Genomic DNA, 24,244 nt, shown 5'->3' with positions numbered 1-24,244 from the left:
ATCCAGTTCTCGCCTGAAAATGTTTGCATGGCTATCCCAACAGTGGAAAAAGCTAGGCTGCGGTGAAAAAGTGGGAGGGAATTTTCTGGGGAGAATTAGGAGGTGTGGGCAAGGTTAAGCATTCTCCTGCCTGCCAATCCTCCCCCTCCTCCTCCTCCTCCTCCTCCTCCTCCTCCTCCTCCTCCTCCTCCTAATTCTGCATTCACATATCTGGCAGACACGTTTAGAAAACGTCTTTGCCAGTATAACATGTAGTTCGGCTTTGGGATAGAGAGAACTGTTTTACTTGGCTCTTCTGGAATGTAGTAAGAAATTACTTGCGAAATTAAGATTCCAGATGCTTATTTTCTTTAATGGAGGATAGCTTGTTTTGCCAAGGGAATACCTAGTACCAAAAAACACACACAACAACCCACCCAAAGTGTCAGAGCTAGGACTACTGTAGTACAGTGCTTTCTACTGCGTGTAATGTGTATTATAATTGCTTTGGTCTCCTCACTTTGGCCAACACTAAAGCTGTCCTCCCTAGCATGATGTCTCCAGGAAGCATTTGTGAGAGACCATTAGCTTCAGATTACATTTCAGTTAAGGAAGCAAAAGGGAGGGAGACTTTTACTTCAGCAATTCCCTGAGAATTTCCTCCCATTAAAAGTCTACACACATAAATCTGCCCAACACATTTTGCAGGTTAACATTAAACAATTATAGTGAGACTCTGAAACACTGTCTCCCCACTTGTGGATTATGCATGAAAACCAATGAGAAATTCATTCATATTCTCTGTTTTGTGTGTGCGTGTGCGTGCGCGCACACACACACTTCTCAGCTGAAAAGAATGCATGTTCCACTCTCCTTTGGCAATTGATAATACTGTATGCAAAGTTTGAACCTGATGCGTCACTGGTGGCCCATTGAGGTTGGGAATTAGAGGATGCAGTAACTGAGTGTGGGTGGACTTGAGCTAAAACACTGAAAAAATGTGTTTGGGGCAACTGATGAGTATACAGGCGAGAATTGGTCACTGTAATGCGGAGCAGGAAACAGTTTCCCCATAGGTTGCACGTACAGGACATCTGCGGACCTGAAGTGGTTTCTGAACTGCAGTAAACTAGTAGGGGCCATTCCCTCTTTTTTGTACAGGAAGCAATTACCTGCTATCCTCAGTTCCTGCCTCAGAGCTGCTGGTCCTTGGGTCCCGGGTAAGTGGCTGCACTGATTGTGACTGGCTGCAGTGGTGGCCTTAGGCTTCTAGCCCAGTTTGGATTAAAGAGCCAGTATAATCTAAAGTAGGTCAGAAGAAGTTTTAGCATTCTTTCCTTACTAATACATAGTTTGTAAAGTAACATGGGAAGGGTCAGAACAGTGGGATAGGCAGAATACTTTCCTGTTTACGAGTACAGAAATTCGCCAGATTAAGATTCTCTCTCCTGCCCCCTTGTACACCAGGAGGGCATTGAGTTCAAGTATGTCAAAACAGTACATCTAAGGGGGCAGGGTGTGTGTGAAACCATTACATAAGCCAGTTACCCTCCAAGATAGGATTCCCAAGGTCTTAGTTCCCATTGATGTGACACAGCTGGGTCTCTGTTATATTACTGCAGATAGGAGCTCACATGAGCCTACCCAAAAAAAAAAAGCTCTTGCAGTAGAAAACTAGCATATCAGGAATTATAATTCTTGCTTAGCCTTCTCCCTGCCATGCTAGTTTTTTATCTGGAGCACTTTTGTTATTTTGTAGGGAGGAGCATCCATCATGTTAGCCCCACCCGAAGCCTGAACTGGTACATCCTAGGCACGAGTTTACCATCTCTCTGAGAACTTGGCCTTTGACCCAGGCTATGAAAAAGCATTAGCCCAAAGATGCACTGGCTGAAGCAAAGCTGTCTATCTTTCAGTGCTTGGTGAAGGGACATGTGGAGATCTAAATGACTGTTAGAGAGCCTTCTACAGAGCCACATATTCCCAGACATTATCAAGGCAAAGGAACCTCTGGTGGTATGGGCTGTGTTTTCCTTTAGAACCGAGGAGCTGGGTAGCATGATCCATGTCCTTATCCCCCAGGAAAGGGGCTGTGGAAGTCTTGCTTCCAGTGCCAGCCCAAGACATTTTCCTGCCTGAAGCAGAGCCCAAACACCTCTAAAAGACTTGCACTATTCAGACACTAGTCTCTGCTTTCATCTGGCCTCCTGTCATGGTGCCACCTGTAGCAGGTCTCTGCTTGCTTCCCAGGCATGATGAGCCAAAGGCCAAGAGAAGGGTGCAAGTGGCCTGCTGGGCTTGGCACCGTTTGTTTATATATGAAGGTTCAAGAAGTGCTCCTTCTTCCCTAGAGGTAGGAGGGACAGGCTGAAAGCGGGTAAGACGAACTCCTGTACATGATGAAGGGTTGAGTTGCTCTATAAAAAGGGTGCAGAACCTCAAGCTTGGGGCCCAAATCTGGCCCTCTGGGGATCCCTTGAAGGCCCTGCCTCCTTTCCTTGGCCTCATCTCCTTTCCTCCAACCATCAATCTTTTGGTGGTTTCCTTCCTTTTGTGCAGTTTTTTCCGCATTCTAAAAGGTTGAAATATCTCTCCTAAGGCTTAGTTACTGGCAGTAAGATCTTTAAGCTAAAATATGCAGGTATTTGTGGGTTAATGGACCCTGCCTGTTTTTCCTTTGGCCCTTCAGAGCTTCTCCAAAATGGAATTTGGCCCTTGGGCTGAAAGAATTTCTGCACCCCAGCTCTATAGAATGAATGATAGGTCTGGATGCACAACAATCATAGGAACATAGGATGCTGCCTATGTATCCATCTAGTCTAGGGCTGTCCATTCCGACTAGTAGTGGCTTTCCAGGGTCTTCAGCAAAGGTTTTCCCCACACCATCAGCTGCTACCTCAGATCCTTTCAACAGGAGATGCTAGGCCAGGGAACCTAGGACTTCATGCATGCCAAACATGAACTCTACCGCTGAGCTATGGTCCACACTCCTATTACTTTAGCACAAAGTTGGGCAATTTGTGGCTCTCCAGATGTTTTAGCCTACAGTTCCCATCATTCCTGACCATTGGCTATGCTGACTAGGGCTGATGGGAGTTGTAGACTAAAACATCTGGAGGGCCACAAGTTGCCCACCCTGAGATACCAGCCTCTTTCTCTAGTGAGAGAGTAGCTAACTCAAAAACTTGATGAACTGACAAGATAGCCATCAAGAGAGATTCCTACAAGATGCCTCATCTAGTATAAGAGGTAGGTCTGGTAATGTGGCTGAGATTACAGTTAAAACTTCGGCTGCTTTCTCTTTGTTTTGAATTCTTGTATGCATTTCCTAGCTTCCATAAGGAGCTCGGAGGAAGCCCTACTTTTCCTATCCAAGGCAGGAAGGTTACTGAGGATGCTGGGACAAGTCCTGCTTCCTCAGGAATTGTTGCTAGCCTCACCTATGCTGTCCCATAGGTAGGACCATTGCTGAACTGAATGTCTTCATGCTTCCATAGGAAGAAAAACAATACCTGCAAGATGAGAGCCACAGCTAAAGTAGCAACATGGTTTGCACTCTTTCACTGTATTGTTTTACAGTGAAAGAGTGTAGCCATCTCAGCTTCTATACTCTACTCTACTCTATTCTTTATAGAATAGAATATATTTATTCTACTCTATTCTTTACTCTAGCCATCTCAGTTTCCCATACTGGTAATTTATGGGTGAAGCTGTTATACTGTGGAGCTGGCATATTGTGAAGAAAGTCATTTTAGGTAAAGTATTTTTTTAAAATCACTTTTCTGAAAGGATCTCTTCTGTATTCCTTCCTCAAAAGCTACCTTTTGAAGGATACATTTTGTAATATCCACCATTCTTCAGCAAAAAAATTCACAGCTTTCCAATAATTCCCCCCCCCTTAGGGTGGAGAGAAAAAAAAGTATACACATGTTAGTGTCTATTATACAGTTTATAGCCTGCCTACGGTACAAAGTTCATTGGAGTGGGGAAAGGGGTGTTCTATACATACATAACACCTGGCAATACCCTCAAATTAAAAGGGTTCCGAAATATAAAGGAGTCTTTATTCCATAAGGCATCAGTGACTCTAATTTGATCTATTTCACTTCATGGACATGTGTGTTACAGTGAAGGCCATAGTTCAATACTTGACTGAACACAGGAAGAAACACATTCAGGTGGCCATAAAAAAGATTTCCAAGTTTGGCTCCTTGTGGCTTGAATGGTTATTAAGATGCAAGCAGGGTGCAGTCAAAGGTTAAGTTGCTAATTTCAATAGGGGTATCCATGGTGGTAACTTTCATGGTGACGGTAATCATCTTGGTAACCTTCCTGATACCCTTGGTGATAACCGTGGTATCCATACCCTGCGTATTCATCTTCCGGGCATCGCATGCCGAGGGACTGCTGAATGGCCATCTCCTGTCGTCGAAGTTGCATAGAGTCAATCAAATCGTACACAATCACCATGGACCACATTGGGGAAGGATACCAGGATTTGACATTCCCATCTTTTCCAACCAAAAGCATGGAGAAATATTCAGGGCTGATCTGGAAATAATTGCGTATGTCTTTCACCAAATGAGCAGGGACATCTTCTCGGTCCACGCTAGAGCTCCCTAGAGAAGGTGAGAATTGGGAATAATATCAGCATTTGATCATACACAGGCAAGTTGTTCTGAAAACATAACATGTTCACTTAGTACTTTTAACTTACTGCGGTACTGCTACTGTAATTTATGGGTGAAACCGTTATACTATGGAGTTGGCATGGTATACTGGTAAGGAATAGTGGTTGTTTCTTGGGCCAAAGTTGAATTACACAATTGATTCATTCATTCATTCTATCCTATCTTTCCTCTAAGGAGCCCAAGGCGGCATACATAATCTTCCTCTCCATTTTATCCTCACAACAACTTTGTAGGGTAGGTTAGGCTGAGAGTCACTGACTAGCCCAGAGTCACCCAGTGAGTTTCATGGCCAACTGGGAACTAGAATTTTTAACTACTACATCAAACCAGCTCTAGTTGTACTGGGGATTCCTTTGTTTCCACTGTTACGAGCAGGTAATAAACCCTCACCCCTATGTAAGTTGGCATGGTGTTCTATCTTATTTAGGGTAGTAGTTAATCAAGTTTAATCTAGGAAGACCATATTCTGAAAGGGACACAGTTTCTGTCATTTTAAGAGCTTTGAAGCAGAGTGACATTAGAAGGTGTGCTTTGTTTTCTATAAGTCCAACAATGTAGGAAAAGCTTCCCCCATAGAATGTCTGTCTCCCTCAGAATCCTGAAAGGGACAGAAATCCAATCTCATTAGAACACAGTCAGCCTAGTGCTACACTTGCCTCACACGTTAACTTCACCAGGTGAAATGAAAGTGTGAAGCTTTAGGGATCTGTTCTTTCCAATGCTCAAATGTCAATGTGTTGCCTTTCAAATAAACCTTTGGTATCAAATAGGTCTCAGGAGAAAATATGCTTCCTTTTCGTGTGTGTGCACGCGTGTTTGTCCTGCAGCTCTCTTCATTCTGCTGAATTGTGTAAACCTATTTGAATTTTTCCAGTTGGAAACAAACTGTGCCATTTTGTGGGACTATATTTTTATGTTTATAAAAAAGAGCTCATCCCCCCCCCCTTTTACTACATGTACAACTCTAGATTCTTTTCTGCTTATATCAAACTATAAGGGAAACGTATTAGAAACCTGACCTTACATTGTGACTTTTTTCCAGTTGTCATTTGTCATTTTTTTTTAATGTAAGATCCCAGATTATCAGTGCCCCTCCAAAGACATACTTGAGAAAGGTTTTTTTTTTTTTTATTCTTCTGGCTTCAGGAAACTCCCCAAGGCAATGGAGGGTGCCTATTGGGATATAATCGTCTCGGGATAGGCAGCCGCCTCCAAACTCGGAGGTGACCGCCTATCAAAGGAGGGCAGGAGCAGCATGGAGAGGTTTGTCCCCTCCGCGCTTCATCCGCCCTGTATTCGTGGCTAGATAGCCAATTTCGGCTCTCTAGCCATGGGAAGGCAGAGTTGGGGGGGCAGATGCCAACCGATGCATAGGAAGCGTTGGAACAGCACTTCCGCCCTCTCCGCCCCAGCACCCCCCCAGGAACGTGCCATTTTTGCCACTCCGTGTTCCTCTTCTGAGCACAGAGCATGGGGCTGTTCCACGCTGCCTACAAGGCAGCGCGGGAGGGGGTGGAGGTCGGTTCCCAGGGACTAGTGGCCATAGAATTGCGCCCTTCGGCTACAATCTTGTAGCACAGCCTTTCCCAACCTGGTGTCCAGATGAATTGGACTACTCCTCCCGGGCCATGTTGGCTGGGGATGCTGGTAGTTTGAGTCCAACAATCTGGAGTATACCAGGTTGGGAAAAGCTGCTGTAGTACACACTTACCTAGGAATAAGTCCCGCTGAACTGTATGGGATGTACTTCCAAATATATAGGTATAGGGTTTTCCTGTTAACCAGGTTAGATAAATAAAGGAGGGTCAGGAGCAAGGAAGGTAATACAGAACATACCAGAGTAAGCTTAAGGAGCTACACTACAGGCATTTTTTTTTATACTTCTGCTTGTCTGTTAGAGCATCAAGCTAGGACTATGAGATGTTTCAGACAGTCACCCAGCATGGCTGGCTGGGGAATGCTGGGAGTTGTAGGACTTCTTTCTGTCTATATATGCATAGGATTATGCCCTCAGTTTCTCAAGTGTAGTTACTAGAGTTCTGTTTGGTCTATTGCTCCATATCCCATGAAGGACCTGGGATGTGACTGTGCTGTGGCTTCATGTGCAGTTACCATGCATGTTCTATGGACTCACCTGTGGCACAGTTCAAGACCCATCAGTAACTCTTGTTTAAAGTATAAGTTTACAGTTGTTATATTCAGTCTACATAGAGCCTTTCTACATGAGGCTTTTATTGTGCACACGTGATTGCTCACTCACAGTAGTTTGCGGGTCCTTTACATGACATTCTCATCCTCCAAGGCATCTCCCATGCTTTACAACCATTGTTGCGGGGAGGGGGGGTAGATCAAGAAAAGTGTAGTATTTTTGTGAATAGCATTATATTTATAGCGTATAATTGCTCAATTTCGCTATACCACATTGCCATCTAGTGGTTGCATAATGAAACATATCAAAAGGCAGAGAAAGAAACCCCCCAGAAAAAAAGCACGTGTAAAGAAGCCGACCTTAATCTCACAAAGAATCCAGAAGCAGAAGCCCTGGTATTGCAGGATAAAAGCCTCATGTAGAAATGCCCTGAAAGAACACGGATTCATCATGCGGAAACACAGCTCAGCGCAACGCACACTGATGTCTTCCATCATTGGCGCTTAAAACTTGGAAAGGATTTCTTACCGTTGATAGGGTACAATTCCAGAACTCCACCAATCTCCTCTCCCAGGCCTAGCAGCTTGAGGACAGTAATATGACGCAGACCTGTAAAAGAAGAGGGTCAAACATTGAGTAATGCAAGATTTTTTCCACTGAGTGAAAGGAAAACATTGCTGTAATGCCAAAGACAAATACAATTCCCTCCCAGTTCTATATGCATACAATGCATAGGGTTAATATGCAATTTTTAAAAAGGAATTCTGCATAGGAGATTTACCCAGTTCACCATCCTAGAATGTAAATAGAGGATACTGAGAACATAAGAGCCATGCAAGAGCCATCAGACCAACGGTCCATCTAGTCTAGCATTTTGTTCATACAGTGGCCAACCAGCTACCCATGGGAAACCTATAAGCAGGACATGAGTGCAACAGCACCCTCCCACACAAGTTCCCCAGCAACTGGTGTACATAGGCATACTGCCCCTGATACTGGAAGTAGCATAAAGCCATCAGGACTAGTAGCCATTGATAGTCTTCTCCTCTAGGAATTTGTCCAATCCCCTTTTAAAGCCATCCAAATTGGTGGCCCTCACTACCTCCCCCAAGCACTGATCATTTGGTGTTTTCCTGGCTTTTTTTGCAGTTTTCCCCATTCTCAGAGGTTGAAAAGCCTCTCCTAAGGCTTAGTTACTGCCAGTAACAGCTTTAAGCTACAATATGCTGGGGATATTTTGCCCTGCCCACAACTGGAATGTGACCCCGGATTGCTGCTCTGAAATTCATTTCATTTATTACATTTCTATACTGCCCAATAACTGAAGCTCTCTGGGCGGTTTACAAAGATGAAAACCGTAATACATTTAAAAAACCATTTACATACAAACGTACAAGCAGACAGCATGCACAAAAACACACACATCTAAACAATGTTAAACAATTAACAATAAGAAAAACCCAATACCTGATTAAAACCTCATCATATGCTGCCAAATGCTGGACAGAAGAGGAAGGTCTTATCCTGGCACTAAAAATGTAACAGTGTTGGTGTCACATGGACCTCATGGGAAAGATCACTCCAAAATTGGGGGGCCACCAATGAGAAGGCCTTCCTTGTCACCTTCTTCCAAACCTCTCTCAGAGGAGGCAACTGGAGGAGGGCCTTAGATGATGAATGTAATGCACAGGTAGGTTCATGCCAGGAGGGGTGCTCCATCAGGTGTTGTGGTCCTGAGTCATGTAAGGCTTTATAGGTTAAAACCAATACCTTGAAATTGAATTCTGCCCCTGTGCTAAAAGAAGTTATGCGCCCCTGCTTACAGGGAGAGCACAGAATCTGTTTCTTGCAGTCTGCGCATGCAGGCTGTTGTGGGTAAAATGCCTCTCAAGTCTTCCTCCTTGGTACATTTCCCATGAGTCTAAAGGGATTGCTTTAGCAATAGTATCCAAATGTATAGTTATGGGTAGTTAGATGGGCTAAACCTAACCCATGAGCTTGATTCATGCCGATACAGAGGATTTTTAATTATTTTATTTTACAAGGACAGCTAGTGGCTACAAACCAATGCAATGGTGGTTTGTTTCTTACCAAAATTGCAGGCTTGCCCTGTGAGGGCTGCAAGCTGCTGCGAATAGGCCCAGTCTTCATCACTGGGAGCAGATATCACAAGCAGTCTCCTCCTCCATCGGAATCTGGAATGAAACGAGGATGTGCGCAGAGAAATTACTCCCAAAGCAGCCATTGGTCAGTCTCTATAGCCTTATGAGTGGGTCACAAGTCTGCTGACTAGGGTGGCCTCTTATGCATTGCCAAAAAAGAACACCAATTTTGCATAACATTTGCATATACATATTTCTATGTATAGGTGCAAATTTAGAAACAACTATAGTTTAAATAGAAATAAAATATCTCTCACCGTAGTTGAGAAGACTGACCAGGTGACCCGTGTACTGTTTCCTGTCCAGGGGCTAGCTGTTGGTGGGCAACTTCAGTGGCCCTGCTGGCTCTCCCTCCTTAAGGTTCTTTATCTTGAAACCAGCCCTGGACTGGACAGCCCATCAAATCAGAGGACTGTCCTCTGCAAAGTAGAACAGCTGGCCACCCTACTACTGGCTGCTTTGTTATACATTGACATACAGGAAGATGGGGCAGCCAAAGCCTGTGAAAGGGAAGGCAAAGCATGCCAGATGTTTGGCACAGCTGGCCTTGTCATATGCTGAGAAGCTGTTCCAACAGATGGCGTTTGTAGCACTGTTTCACTGTTTATATCCACACTAGGGATGTACGGGCTGTGTAAAATCCACTCCATCTGTGTTTCGTGGATTGTCAGACACTTTTTGTTCTGTCGCCTGCTCACAGACAGATGCAAATTTTTTTCATCATGCAGAAGAATACGCAAATCATTATGTAAGAGGTTTCATAACAATTTATATAATTTACTTTAGTATGTAACATTTAGCATATTGTCCCCCATTCCATTCAACTTTTCCTCAGCAGAAACGAGCATATTTTCCTATGAATCAATATGCATAAATTTCGGGAGAGTAAAAAAAAAACAAACCCAAAAGTCCACGGACCCAACATGGCCTGGGGGGGTCGCTCCACAGCGGATTCCGCAGGTCAGATTCTTAGAAATCCAAGCCCATTTTCGTCCGCCCTGGATTCCGCCAGCATCCCTAATCCACACTCCTTTACTCTCTTGCAAAACTCACTTTGAGGTATATGAGGAAACTAGCAGGGACTCAAGGATTATAGGTAGGAAGTTGGTCTGGAAGGAGGAGAGCAAGTTCCCCCTAAATGGCTTCCTGACAGAAATATGGACACTCTCTTCTTTACCACAACGACTTCTTACTTCAGCCATCTTTTCAACCCACACTACCTTAGTGGTAATCATAGCAAGTGTCACTACGGATGAGCAATGGTTAAGGGAAGACCAGCTAGGTACATTCTGCATGCTGTTCATCTGCTAAAAATCAAGAAGAACCAAGATCCCATAAGTAAGCAAAGTCACCAACCATGGCTTTCAAAAAATCCCTATATTTAGACCATTATAAGCACAGCTCAACACTTGAGGCCTGAATAGATTTGGACTCCTTAAACGTGTTATAAAATGATCTGGGTCTGGGATTTGCTTTAAGTCTTATTCAATATGCGGCTGCTATAATGGTGCTCGGACCCGTGCTAAACATTCAGTCGAATCTCCAATCCACTTAATTTTAAGGAAGAATTTTTTAAACTGAATGTAGTACTGCTGGTTCTTTGGTTAAGATGGGTTGTGGACCAGCTGACTGTGAACATGAGGAAGCAATAGCTCTCAAATGCCTTTAAAAATTCCATTTTAGGTTTCAGGTTATCCTGTTTTGCTGAAAAAAATTCCAAGTTTCTCTAGACAGGCAGAACTAATGGGAATGAAAGATACTTTTCCATTTGAGCTTTTTCTTTTTCTTGTTTCCTTTGAGATCACCTTCTCTTTGCATTCTTCAGGAAAGTGGGTGGGTGGGGTGACACGTTTGTACAAACGAGATTGGAAAGCCAAAACAAAAGGTTATTTTCTACTTTCAAAACAAGTTTCTATTCCCATAGAATAATCGGAGCTAACTAGGTTTAGAGGAATGTGTGCAGAGCTCCATGGCTACTTTCGTAGCAGGAGATGGTCTCTTAAATGGCTACAGATGTTGTCTTACAGATGGTGCCCCAGCACTCCTGTTTGTGTCAGTCTTCCTGAACCTTCTCTATCTTCCTGAAAGCAGGGAGGAGGGCTTCAGTGCCTCTCTGCTTATCTTGCTTCTTAGTGTCTATTTTCCTTCATCCTGACAAATCTCATGGAAATCTAGCAGAGATAAACAATGGAGAGCAAAACGCACATAGTGACCCCTGCTTCCGTGGGTGACTACAGTCTCCTCCAGCTTTCTCTGCCTGATGGTGGAGACTCCACGGTAGTGCTAGCTCCAGTTTTTGTAGGGCCCTTGGGTAAGATACCCTTCCCTAAGTGGGCTCTATCATGGGTGCTGCTGCCCATTCGCTTGCCCTCTTCTGGACCCAAACTGCAGAGCCACCCAAAAGGGAGGGAAGGAGGGAGAGCAAGGTGGCTGCTGCTCCTTCTTGCCCTCTTCTCAAAGAGGGCAGGCAGACAGACAAGGAGGAGCAACAGCAGCAAGCCCAGGAAACATCAGGGGTGGACAATAGTGCCCCAGCTGAGGAACGGGCCTCAGCCCTCAGCAGGTGGGTAGCCATGTGTCCTCTTTTACAGAGGACAGACCTCTCTGAAGGGCTGCCAAAGGGCTCTCCTCTCTTTGAAGGTCTCCTCTCTTTGAATGGCTGTCCAGTCCAAGTCCAGTTTAAAGATAAAGAACCATCACAAGGAAGAGCTGGACCTTGAAGCTGTCCATCAACAGCAGCTGGACAGAGGGCTGAGCAAGGCACACAGGTCACCTGGTCACAGTCTTCCACACTATGGTGAGATGTACTGTATTTCTATTTGAATTATAATAAATATTTCTAAATTTGCATACATATTAGCATATGTACATTTTAGCAAATATATGTCCTCTTTTTTGGTGATTCATAAGCGGGCACCCTAATGCCAGCGCCCCAAACCAGCCTTGCCTCAAGAGGCAGAGCTTAGCTACATGTGGCAACTTTTCACAAAGTGAGTTTGACATGTAGCCAGGCTTTGAGGGTACAGCAAGAGATTGCTTTTGTGACAACTTCTTATTATGTTACCCAGTCTTGTCTTGAGCCTTTGGAAATAGGCCAAATTAAAAGCCTATGTAAATGAATGACAAACCGCTTAGCCAAATCTGAGCTCCTAGTTAGTGCATTTAAAGCATTTGGAAATAATCAGGAGGACTGTTTTCTTTTTGAATTTTAAACAATGATTGTAAGAATTGGGTCCAATACATTTTCACCATACCAGTTCTTCATGATCAACTCCCTTTGTTCAGCAGGCCTTTCCTGAAGAATTAAGGTTCCATACCCATACTTCCTTGTGATATCTTTTCGGTATTAAAGGGGGTAGAGAGACATAACAGCTAATACAGCTTTCCCCAACCTCGTGCCCTCCAGATGTGTTGGACAACAACTCCCAGAATCCCCCAGCCAGCTCTTGTAGCCATAGCCAACAAAATCTTCCAAGTACTGGGCTGGCGGAGAAGAGACTGATATCTCTGTCCCTCTTCTGCCAATCTGCTTGGTTTCCACATTGGTAGTAGAGGAAGGGGAACCTGTCCCTCAGCTCTGTCCCTTTTCTGCCAGCCTATGTGGTAAAGAACAGCTGTTTTTACTAGCCTGAGAAGAGGCTTTTTGTTGTTTATTCGTTCAGTCGCTTCTGACTCTTCATGACTTCATGGACCAGCCCACGCCAGAGCTTCTTGTCGGCAGTCGCCACCCCCAGCTCCCCCAAGGTCAAGTCCGTCACCTCCAGAATATCATCCATCCAGCTATTCTGCATTTCCATGCTGGCCACAGAGGAGGTGGTTTCCTCTCCTCTATGGCTAGCATGGAAACAGGCTACTAGCAGGCTACTCAAAAAAAACTCTGCAAGCTAGTAACTTTTGTGAGCTTATTTACAAGGCTGATGTAAAGGAGCTCTAAAGCAGGCTTGATCTTAAAGCTATGGCCTCCAAGCACAAGGAACAGTTGTAGTATCCCCCCAGTACTACACCCCTGACTTTCTCCTGTGTAAGTGATGGGCTTCCAGTTCATTTGTATGGGGGAAATAAAGAACTGCACTAGGGGATAAGATTGCAATGGGGGCAAAGCCTGCTGGCCATGCTTGAAAGAAAGTGGCATGGTCAGCAGGCATGCTACCGCATGCAACAGATAGCCTAAGATAATAACAGGTATTTGTCTACCACTTAAGAATATAAGAACATAAGAGGAGCTGTGCTGGATCAGACCAAGGTCCATCTAGTCCAGCATTCTGTTCACACAGTGGCCAACCAGCTGCCGACCAGGAAACCACAAGTGGGACACAAGTGTAAGAGCACCCTCCCATCCACATTCCTCAGCAATTGGCGTACATAGGCATACTGCCTCTGATAATGGAGGTAGCATGTAGCCATCAGGAGTAGTAGCCGATAATAGCCTTCTCCTTCAGGAATTTGTCTAACACCCTTTCAAAGCCATCCAAATTGGTGACCATCACTATGTCTTGTAGAAGTGAATTCCATAGTTTAACTGTGTGCTGTGTGAAGAAGTACTTCCTTGTATTTGTCCCAAATCTCCCAGCAATTCGCTTCATGAAATGACCCCAGGTTCTAGTATTATGAGAGAGGGAAATGACCCCAGGTTCTAGTATTATGAGAGAGGGAGATTATTAACAACCTTATAGAACACAGGTGGGGAAACCTGTGGCCCTGCAGATGTTGGTCTCCAACTCCCATCATTCCTGACCACTGGCCATGCTGGCTGGAGCTAATGGTAGCTGTAGTCCAAGAACAGGTTCCCAGCTCTGTTTTGAAACATGGCTGAAGCCAGTGAGATCAGTCCAGTTTCTCTACTTTGGAACTAGATGGGGTTGTGGAGGGGCAGTGAATGCTTCGGGTGGTGCACCGTGGGGTTGGTGAAAGGACTGGAACTGTCCATCCCTCTTTTTCTGCCCCATCAAACCTGATAGTCTATTAGCTAGTTTGTATTAAAGTGAAAGCACAGATAGCTGAAGTCCCAAGAATGGGTTGATATAGTTTAGGCTGTCTAAACAGCGACTGATTAGCCACCTGCCTGTACTTGACCCCCGAGGGTTCTCAACTTCATTCCCTTCGCCGGGACTCGACACAGAATCACAGAATCATAAAATAGTAGGGTTGGAAGGGGCCTACAAGGCCACTGAGCCCAACCCCCTGCTCAATGCAGGAATCCAAGTCAGAGCACCAAGTCAGAGACATACAAATTACAAACCATCAACATCATTATTTTGAATGTTTTGCCCTAAGAAGGAGTGACTGAGAAATGATGCTGCTTCCTGCTGTTTCATTCATTCAAGAGGAGAAATAATTATGGAAAACAAATCAGTACTGCCAATGCTCCAGGGAGGTCACTCGGTTTCATACAATCTACTCATGCCCATTTGGCAGTGCGGGGATATTAATAATAATAATAAAAGTTAGTTTTGGAGACACTTCCATTTAGACATTATATTTCTGTCTTTCCCACACTCTGTGCTTTATTTTAATTATTAGGGATTGCAAAAGGCAAATAACATTATGCAGTTTCCCCTTTATAGAAACACAGACTTTTTATTGTCTGGGTTAGACATCTGTCTCACAATTACGAGTCTTCCAAAGATTCAGGATGGATAAATCAGTCAATTTTGGTTTTGCTCAGTTTCTCATTTTTTTTTCCAACTTGTAAATTTGTATCGTTCTGTTTCCACATCATCAGTTTGCCCATTCCCTAATTTAAGGTTTGCACAAAAATTCATGCACATTTCTCCTAATGTATGCAGTACTCAGTTTTGCCTATTGTCTTTTTGTATATTATTTTCACAGATCTATGCACTTCTGTGTGCACCTTTCCATAATATACCCATTTGTGTAAACATTTTTTGATTGGAAAGCTGCATTGCAAAATCAGAAAAGTGTGAATATCTAACTATAACTGCCTTTTGGTTTGCATATTGGTTTGGGAAATACAAATTTGCATTAAAATGCAAATTGAAAGAATCTGTCTACCATCCCTACCTAAGACTGGTATTAGGGGAACAGAACAAGATATAACTGATTCCACTTCATACCACAAGCAGAGAAATCCCATCAGGTTTGGATAATTGGGCAAATCAGGTTCAGATAATCATGCAACTTGTGGAACACTCACCTCCACAAATCCAATGTGAACCAACAAGGTTCTTCTGCTAGAGGGCATTCAATCCACCAATGCCTTGGCTAGTGAGAGGACAAAGGCTCTGCTTGCCTTGGTTTTTCCTATTCCTCCCAGAGAATGTGTGCCCACTTCTAGAATAGACTTTTCCAACTGGGTGCCCTCCAAGGGCCATGCTGGCAGGAGATATTAGGAGTTATAGTCCAACATATATGAATGGCATGAGGTTGGGGAAGCTGTTCTAGATGTTCTGTGCCCCACTCCCAAGGGAAGCTCGCTACAGAGGGCTTTTGTACAAGAGGCATTTATCATGTATCGTCATTCCCTACTCACAGTTGTCTGTGGGTTCTTTACACCACATCATGAGCCTCCAGTTTTGCTTCTGTGTCTAACCAGCACTTTTGGTGAGTTGTTTTTAGAGCAGGCAAAATGCGGCAATTAATTGTGAATGCAAAAGAAAGTGCAATTTCCTCTCGTGTATTTGTGCTATTCCACTATACCATAGTGCCACCTAGAGGTTATGTAGTGGAAAAGCAGGAAAGGAAACACTCCTGGTGTAGTGCACGGATCTCAATTCTGCGACGAAACCGAAAGCAGATACAGCAGATTAACAGCCAGTTAACAGCCTCATGTGGAAAAGCTCAAAGTTTAAGAACCACAGGTCACAGGACAGTTTTTATAATCTTCTCTACTGTGCATATAGATATAGACCTCAATATATCGAACCTGAATGTCTGAATTACCTCTACTGAATAACATTACATTTTAGGTAATATTAGGCTGTATGAAATCTACCTGTGGTATTAAACATGTAATGACTGCTTCACACATGCAGGTGATCATCAAGTGATGGATATGAACATGTGCGAATTCACCCTAATGCTATTGTTGGTCTTTTTTCTCCCCAATATTATGAATAAGATTCTGTAATTCATTTTTTTTAAGAATCCATAGTAATTCAGGGGAGCAGCATATACAGCCTTAATCAATGTAATCTACGGGTAGATGATTTAGTGTAAACCCAAACTAATCATATTTCTAGAACATACAATGTACTAATAAAGATAGCAGCACCCCCTGAATATATGCAGGATTTATTTACCCTACTACCAGTTGAGGCTGGTGGCTCCGATGTCTGAAGTGGGGAGTGAATCCGCTTCAGTCAGAATTCTAAAGGAGCTATCCAAGATACTACACACCTTGGATAGCTCCTTTAGAGTTCTGACTGGTTCTGACTGAAACCCAGACTGGATTCACTGCCCCACAGATATTGAAGCCACCAGCCTCCACTGCCTACTACAGGGTTGGGCAGAAGGTAGATCAGATTTTACTGATAGAGCTCTGGTGTGATGTGCTGTAGATCAGTGAGGATGTCTAACTCCCTGTGGCCAGTCCTACCATTAGGCAGAGTGAGGTGCCAGGGCAAGGTCCTTTTAGGATCTTCAGCCTCAAGTGACAAAATAACTTGAATGGCCTTCGGTACTACGTAGCTTGACTTCAGGTAAGGACAGGTTTACAATTTCCTGCTCTGCCTCAGGCACCAAACCGTCTTGGGCTAGTCCTTCAACAATAGCAACGACTAGAAAACCCTTTTCACTCTAAATTTAGGTTGCTGAGAGAGAGAGAGAGAGAGAACCAGGAGTGGATTTTTGTGTGAAAAGACTTGTGAGCTTGGGGGCATCTTTACACCAGCCTAAAACCCTGCATTTAAAATGGGGCTTTCTGCTTCCGTTTTAAATGCAGGATCACAACGACTCCCTTTTTCATGTGCTTCCTTTTCCCCCACCCCCTTCCCCCTCCTTCTCCCCGTATCTGAGTCTTCCATTATCTTTCATTGATCTTGCTCCTCTTCTTGCCACTTTAACTCTTTTCACGGAGGAAGCTGAAGCGGAACACAGTGGGGTAATTTGATAGCTCATAATCTGCGATCTATTTAAAAACGGAACAAAGGGCATTTAGTGCAGGAGATGCCCTGGAGCGTCACGGCATCATGTAAAGAGCCCCCAAACTTCCGTGAAGGAGCAATCTCAATTGCAGGATAAAAGCTCAGTGTGAAGGAGCTCTAGTTCTAAAAAGATCACAAATTCCTGGGCTGAGCATCTGCTCAGAGGCACCCTGTTCCTTAATTCTTAGCATATGTCCACCCACCTGAGCCCCTGTTTTGCACCTGGCTGCCCTTGGTGGACCTCAGGATTCTTAGAAAAAAACAAATTACATCCCGCAAGCCTGAAGTCTGCCCAACCCTGTTCTACATTTGGGATTAAGGGGCAGAGTTTCTGCATCGAAGAGTCTGGCTTCTGGACAGGCCTGAACGTTGGCACTTGTCTTTTTAGGAATTAATCGCTGCAGATGTTGCTAGTGTTTGACCAGGATAATCAGCCAATGACAAACACATACTCAAAACAAGCGCTAAATTTGAAACCACTTCACATTATTAAAAGAGATTTTAAAGAGCTCAAGCATAGCTAAAGAGCTATTGGAAATACCTAGACAAAAAGTTTTCCAGGGATTGTTTCTTGTCATCTTTGCAGACAATGCCTTCACGTTTCTGCTTTTCCATATCTTTGATACGTGATTGGAAGGTATCGATCAAATCAAACACAGACTTCATTGCTATGGGCACTTCATAGTATTGCTGTAAAAGGAAGTGTTGAGAAGGAGTTTCACTGCAAACAAATTGCTTGGCATCTGCATTCCTATTGCAACATAATGGTGAAGCTTCATGCATACTGACAGAGTAATATTGATTGGTCCCTTGTGTGGTCTGAAGGCATATGTTGCAACAGCCTTGGCTAAAGCTGAGCTGGTATGGGTCCGGTCAGTGCCTGGATGGGAGACCACCTGGGAACTCCATGCTTGCTACCTTGAGTTCCAGGATAGGAAAAAGGTGGGATATAAATGTCAGGAATAAATAAAACCCTGTTCATGTTGCTGTGGCACTTTATAGCAGCCTTCCCCAACCTGGTTGTTTTGGACATCAGCTCCCAGCAGCCACAGCCAATGGTCAGAAATCCTGGGAGTTGTAGGCCAAAATATCTGGAGGGAGCAAGTTGGGGAAGGCTGCTTTATAGGACCATTCTGTAGCATGTAAATGCCATGACCTGTGACTATGCTATCCCAGTCCTGTAGCCAGACTAAAAGTTTGCGAGGGGGGGAGTAGGGGGCAATTCATCTGGTTTGCAGGCCTGTTAAAGACAAAATTATAAAGAGCTTTTTAAATTATTTGTTTGTAAAACAATTTAGGGGCAGAGTAGATTTAGGGGGCAGCCCCCCTGGCTACAGGCCTGCGCTATCCTTGTATGGAACTGAGTATTTCCCACTGAAATTCCTCATCTTGAAGAGAAAGACAAAGTCATTTGGTTCCCAACTCCACCTGCCTCTTCAAGTGCCAACACATTTTTTGGCTACACTCTGTCCTGAAATGATCTGCGCTCATACATCTATCCATATTTTCTGCCCTCCCCATCTCCTCTCTGATATACAACGCAGTTCCTTACTCCAATAATTGTGCTGACCGACTTCTCCCTACCTTGGCCCTCATATCTGAGTCTGTCAGCACCATGAAGAAGTCGTCATATGTCATCCCATATTGTCTCCTCAGCTCGTTAATGAGATGCTGGTCAACCAGGTCTTCATCCTCTATCACCTTCATAGGCTTCTCATTGTCTTAAAAGAAAACAAAATGGGGCTAAGTGCTGAACGAACCTACATCACGTCTTCTTCGAATAACAGCAGAGGAGGAGAACAAACGTTTTCTATTCTTCTTCTGTTCAGAAGCATCCACCAAGGTTATCACACTGATTGTTGACAGTGCAACAGATAAAGGTTAAGAACATGACATCTTCACGTGCAAGCATTTGAGCACTATTTGTAGGAAGCTATTAATGGGAAAACCCAAAGCCCACACAATACATAGGAGGTCAATGCGCACCCTGGCTGCATCAAGCCAGAGGCAGGTTATTGGACACACAGAGAGCAATCCTATGGAGGTCAGAGGGGTGGGGAGAGTCTGTGGCAGAAAAGCCATCACTTCCTAAGCTCAGCTGGGCTCATGCCAGCTCTGGGGTGGGGACAGTTTGACTTTTCTTTTCTTTTTTACCAATTTTTGTTCATTTTTACCTCGTTGTTCATTTTTTTAATTATTTGTTTCTAAAACAATTTAGGAGGGCAGAGTAAATTTGGTTCCAATAGGAGGGAAAAATAAGTATGCCAGCTCCAGGGCTGATGTAGTACCCCTACCCCTGTTCTAGAGGTATATCCCATGATACAAAGCCACCACTTGGAATGCCTCCTCCTTGCCCTTACCACCAGCAGGGCAGCCACAGTGGTGAAGTTCCATTGCCAACCAGGGAGGACCTCCTCAAGTAGACCTCCCTCTCTCCACCCATGGTGGGAGAGGCCCACAATATTCTAAGGCCTCCAATGGACCATAAGATTACACCCTAAGTCAGCATTTAAATGTTAACGAAGGGTGTGCAATCCAATGGTGAAGAGAGCTTCGGCTATTGGGCGGTATAGAAATGAAATAAATAATAATAATAATAATAATAATGGTGTATCATGGTTGTTGTTTTTCCTTTCTCCCTTAAGGGGCTGGCTTCAGAGTGATTCTTTATAGCCTGTATGTCAGTAAAGGCTAGGCAATACAAATCACCTTTGTAAGGTTTCTGTACAATGTAGAAGTTAGAACCAAGAAGAGCCATTAAGAAACCAACCAGAAATAACATTTGAGAAGGCTGGAGAGAGATTACTAGCAGTTTTGTGTATATGGAGTGTGCATGCAATGCTAAATTCCTAGAGCTATTTAAAACTCCTGCTGTTCCCTAATTAACGTTGGTATTTGTACATTTTAAATTAATCAGGGCCGTGTATGTGTATTCGTTTTTGCTTAGATAGCAGTGAAGCTCTTGCCCATGAATAGGATCTCAAGAAACCGTTTGTCTTAATGAAGTGTCTTCATTATTCACTCATAGCGCTAAAGAAAGAACTCCAGTGGTGTTATTCTCTTTTGTAAGGAGGAACATCCAGAGAGGAGCCCAAAGCAAATACAAGGAAATGTTAGAAAAAGAGTGTGCTTCAGGATATGGCGTTTATGAAGAAAGGTTGTATCTCTGTGTTAAATCAACCTAGATGAATATGTTTTCTAAAAGTGCTCATTTGTAGCCCAATTCTGGTCCTTCATATCTAATTACATAAACTGTTCCATCCTATCACGTAATCCTATGTAAACAGTACAATTTAAGAGCATGTGAATCTTTGGCATATCTAAACTATTATCTAAACTATTCAGATAAATGAGGTTGTTGTTTTAACAAGACCAGAATTTAAGTCTCGCTGGACAGAACTTGGACGCTGTTGTATTATCTCCTGTATATTTATTGCATTAGATCCAGACTTAGTCACACTTAGAGTAGAAATCATTGAAATCAGTGGGACAAGTTAGTTATGAAGGGAGGGGGAGGCATTTTTCACTGATCTCTCCTTCCCACCTGCTGCCCCCTGAAATTCTGCTCTGGAGAGTTGGGGGACTGGTAACCGCATAGCTAAACGTCTGTAAAATAAGCAGAACATGCAGGGCTGGCCCTGTCACGACACAGAGTGATACAGCTGCCCCAGGCAGCAGATTAAGGCAGCAAATTATTGTTTATTATTGTAGCTTTTTTCTTCCAGGGAGGGTTATGGGATTTCCTGCCTCAGGAACCAAAATAACTTGCCTTGCCTTATGTACTATGACTTATTGGGGGATGAGGTGTGTCATTTCCTGCTCTGCCTCAGGAAGCAAAGTGTTGTGGGCTGGCCCTGTGGATACTAATCATGTAAGTAGAATCAAACAAGCCCCCTTCATGCAAGGTTCAAAGATCTGGGGAAGCTTCCACAGGTAGAGGTTTATGCACCAAGGCTTCCCATCGCAGATGTCCATGCTGACATGTGGACAATGAGGACTGGGCTGGAGGAGCCACCCAACATTGCGGGTGGGGCTAAAGGCAGCACCCCGCAGCCCCTTTCAATGTGCTTTGCCCCTTTACACGAGTAACATGTGAAAGGGTCTACAGTTACATAAAGTTCTGAGTGCAGATGTTTGTAGCTGAGAGCCAGCTCACCATTTGACCCTTGCCATGACCCAGTCATACTTCTTTGTTTTCTACTATTTCATTGGCTTGATCAACTAGCACAGAGATACTCCATGAATCTGAATGTGTTGGCTTAGTAAAGTAAACCGGAGAACTACCAGAGTCAGCCAAACAAATACGAGGAGTGGGGCGGGGGGGGGGGAGAGAGAGAGACAGAACCATGTTACCACAATAAAAGGAACCTCTTAAGCATTTTTAATGCTAGTCATATGGTTCCTTTGCTCAAAAAGAAAGGAAAGAAGTTTCTTTATAAAAATTAAAAACCAACCTAGCTGGAAGTGGTCAATCTTCATGCGGCTGTTGTTCATGGTGCCAAAGATGGTGATGACTGAAATTTTTCTAGTTGCCATTTTGCAAAAGCTCTCCAGATACTCATCTCTCTGTTGCACATACATGGTGTTGTCAGTCTTGGGTGTTGTGATCAGCTGGTAAGATACGAGAAAAAGATTTTGATCATTTGAATAAAGTATTAGTATCAAACCTAAAACATAGGTGTTACTTATATGGCTTTGGCTTTCACAGTAGCTTCTTCTCGCTGTATATGAAGACCCGGGCTACATAATACATTTGCCATGGGGTTCCAAATCCCCTGGATGAATTCCCACCCTCCCATCTATGAGCCTTTCCACACAAGGCTTTTATTGTACGCTCTTGATTGCTCACTCACAGTAATTTATGGTCCTTTACATGATGTCGTCATCCTCCAGGGCCTCTCCTGTGCTTTGCAACCATTATTGAAGGTTTTTTCCTATTAGGTATGATTTAGAAATGGTGGAATGAGAGTCTCGTGTAATTGTGCAATTCTGCTATACCACAGCACTATCTAGTGGTTGTATAATGAAACATATAGAAAGGCAGAGCAGGAAAAACCCTGGAAGAAAGCATGTGTAAAGGAGCCGATCTTAATCCTGCAAAGAATCTGAAAGCAGAAGCCTCCGTAAAGGTGCGGGATAAAAACCTATATTGATTAATACAGCTCTCATCTCAATGTGTGAGTCCGAACTGGGGGGGGGGGGGTGTTTCCACGCTATGGGCTTCACTTTGTTTGCAACTTTGTTTGCAACTTTGTTGCAATATTTCCCCAATCGCATCTTCTCCTTTTCCAGTTTCCACAGTGCTTAAATTCTCAGCTTATCGTCGCTGTAGCATCAGGCTCTTTTTCCACTGAGAATTATTTTCTTGATGGCTGAGTGGTGTCTGAGTGGAGTCTGGGTTGGGTCTGATTACCTCATCCGTGTTCCCACCTCTTTGGCCCTGTTTCCAGGACAATGGAAGGAGAAGCTAATGGAGGAGTATGGGATTCTTAAAAAGGAATCAGCTTTGCTGTGAAGAGAGGCTTCCCCTCCCGCCCCCCTTTCCCCTGAAAGTCCAGATGTACCTGCATTTCAGGAGCAAGCCTCATTGAGCACAATGGGAGTTACTTCTGAGTAGACACACATATGCTTGTGCTGGGAAAGGGGGGGGGAAGAACACAAAGAGGGAAACTAGCCCCCATTTTAACCCAGAGGACCTCATTGACCACAATGGGAGTTACTTCTGACAAGACAGTAATGGGTTTGTTGTGGGAAAGAGACTGAAACCAGCCCACATTTTAACACACAGGATCTCTATATGGAAGCTAAGAAGGAGCTATGTCCTAAGGCAATGGACCGAAGGCTCAAGATCACGCTTAATCGCATTTAAGGAATTGAGGGCTTTGATATGTGCTGTGTCAATTGAGGGGCTTCTGTTATTTCTGTGGTCATTGAGAGGGCAAACATCATTAAGTACAATGGGAGAACACATTGACTGGGGTCATGGGCTGTGTTCTAGTGCTTATTTTCAATGATGTTTAAAAAGTTGGTCCCTTGGCATCCTGCTCCAAAACATCAATGAAACGTCCAGAAAACAGGAAGGGAGAGTTGGGTCACTGAGCCAGAGCAACACACCCACATAGGCTGAGCTACACACCCCATGGGCAGGACTATGATACCGGACCCAGTGCGATTGTGGAAACAAGTCAGTAATGGAGCCGCGGTAAAATGGAAAAGTCAGACTATAAGCAGTCTCAGAAGAAGCGGTTGTTCAGTGATAAAATGTGGGCTGGTGCTGAATGGCCACAATGTCGTGGAAACACGGAGACCTCACCGCGCAGCCAGGTTGGAGTAAACGACTGGTGGAAACACAGCCCGGGCTAATTACATGGGCTTGGATCCAAAGATCGTGCTGAGCAGGCAAAAGGCATTTCCAGTTGTGCATGTGTGTTGCTGGTTTCCTCCTTTTCTGCAGCCCCTGCACTCCTGACAAACCAGACTGAAGTGTCCCCTGACACTTCAAAGCCAGTTTTTAGCAGGAAACAAGGGATGGTTGAAGGATAGAAAGAAATCAGGAACCACTCCCTACAGTGGGATCTTTGCAGTGCCAGCTCTTGCTTTTTGAGGGCCCTTGGGCAAGACTCCCTCCATGGGTCCCCTCCCTCCCTTCTCACCGCCATTGTCACCAGCTGCTATTGCGCCTCCTCCTCTTTCTCACCATTGCTCCCACTTGCTTGTTTGACAGGAAGAGAGCCAGTGAGCAAGGTGGCATCTACTGCTCCTCCTCACTACACTGTTGTCTGGGCCAGGGCGAGAGGCAGGTGAACATGCAGGTTGCAATGGCAAAGAAGAGGAGCATCTCCAAGGGGGCTCTTGTCAGTGGGCCTCTGCTGGGGTGTGGGCCCTTAGCAGGTGTCCGACCATGCCTACCCTCAACGCAGGTCCTAGATCGCTGGACCCAAGCTGTAGTGAGTTTCTGTCTCCCTCACTGAACTTTCCCCCTAGGAACAACAAAACTCCCTTTTGTAATATCTCTTACATATGTAATATCTAGCTCAGCCCCAAGATTTTCTGTGTAAGAGTTAACTAATGATTAAGCAATGCTACAAGCAGAATTAAGTGTGCTGTAAGCCGGAATAGGGTGTGTTATACATGGCTGTGAGTACGACAGTGGAAGCAACA

At 44.2% G+C, this 24,244-nt stretch overlaps 1 protein-coding gene across 1 annotated transcript in view; it reads right to left on the bottom strand.

Annotated features, from left to right (window-relative positions):
• Window positions 1-3,910: 3,910 nt before the first annotated feature.
• Window positions 3,911-24,244, bottom strand: part of CCDC80 (coiled-coil domain containing 80) — a 30,578-nt gene continuing 10,244 nt past the window's right edge. The window contains exons 3-8 of the mRNA XM_084843144.1: window positions 21,538-21,694; window positions 18,668-18,804; window positions 17,625-17,773; window positions 8,911-9,014; window positions 7,348-7,428; window positions 3,911-4,598 (exon numbers count right to left, since the gene is read on the bottom strand). Of these exons, the coding sequence (XP_084699270.1) occupies window positions 4,252-4,598; window positions 7,348-7,428; window positions 8,911-9,014; window positions 17,625-17,773; window positions 18,668-18,804; window positions 21,538-21,694 (975 nt within the window). The 3' untranslated portion in view covers window positions 3,911-4,251. The remainder of the gene's footprint in view (window positions 4,599-7,347; window positions 7,429-8,910; window positions 9,015-17,624; window positions 17,774-18,667; window positions 18,805-21,537; window positions 21,695-24,244) is intronic.

The sequence above is a fragment of the Heloderma suspectum genome, chromosome 3, assembly GCF_057233095.1.
Source record: "Heloderma suspectum isolate Gila_16-S chromosome 3, 16-S_ref, whole genome shotgun sequence".
NCBI classification, from domain to species: Eukaryota; Metazoa; Chordata; class Lepidosauria; order Squamata; family Helodermatidae; genus Heloderma; species Heloderma suspectum.
This window is presented reverse-complemented; position numbering and strand designations above follow the sequence as displayed.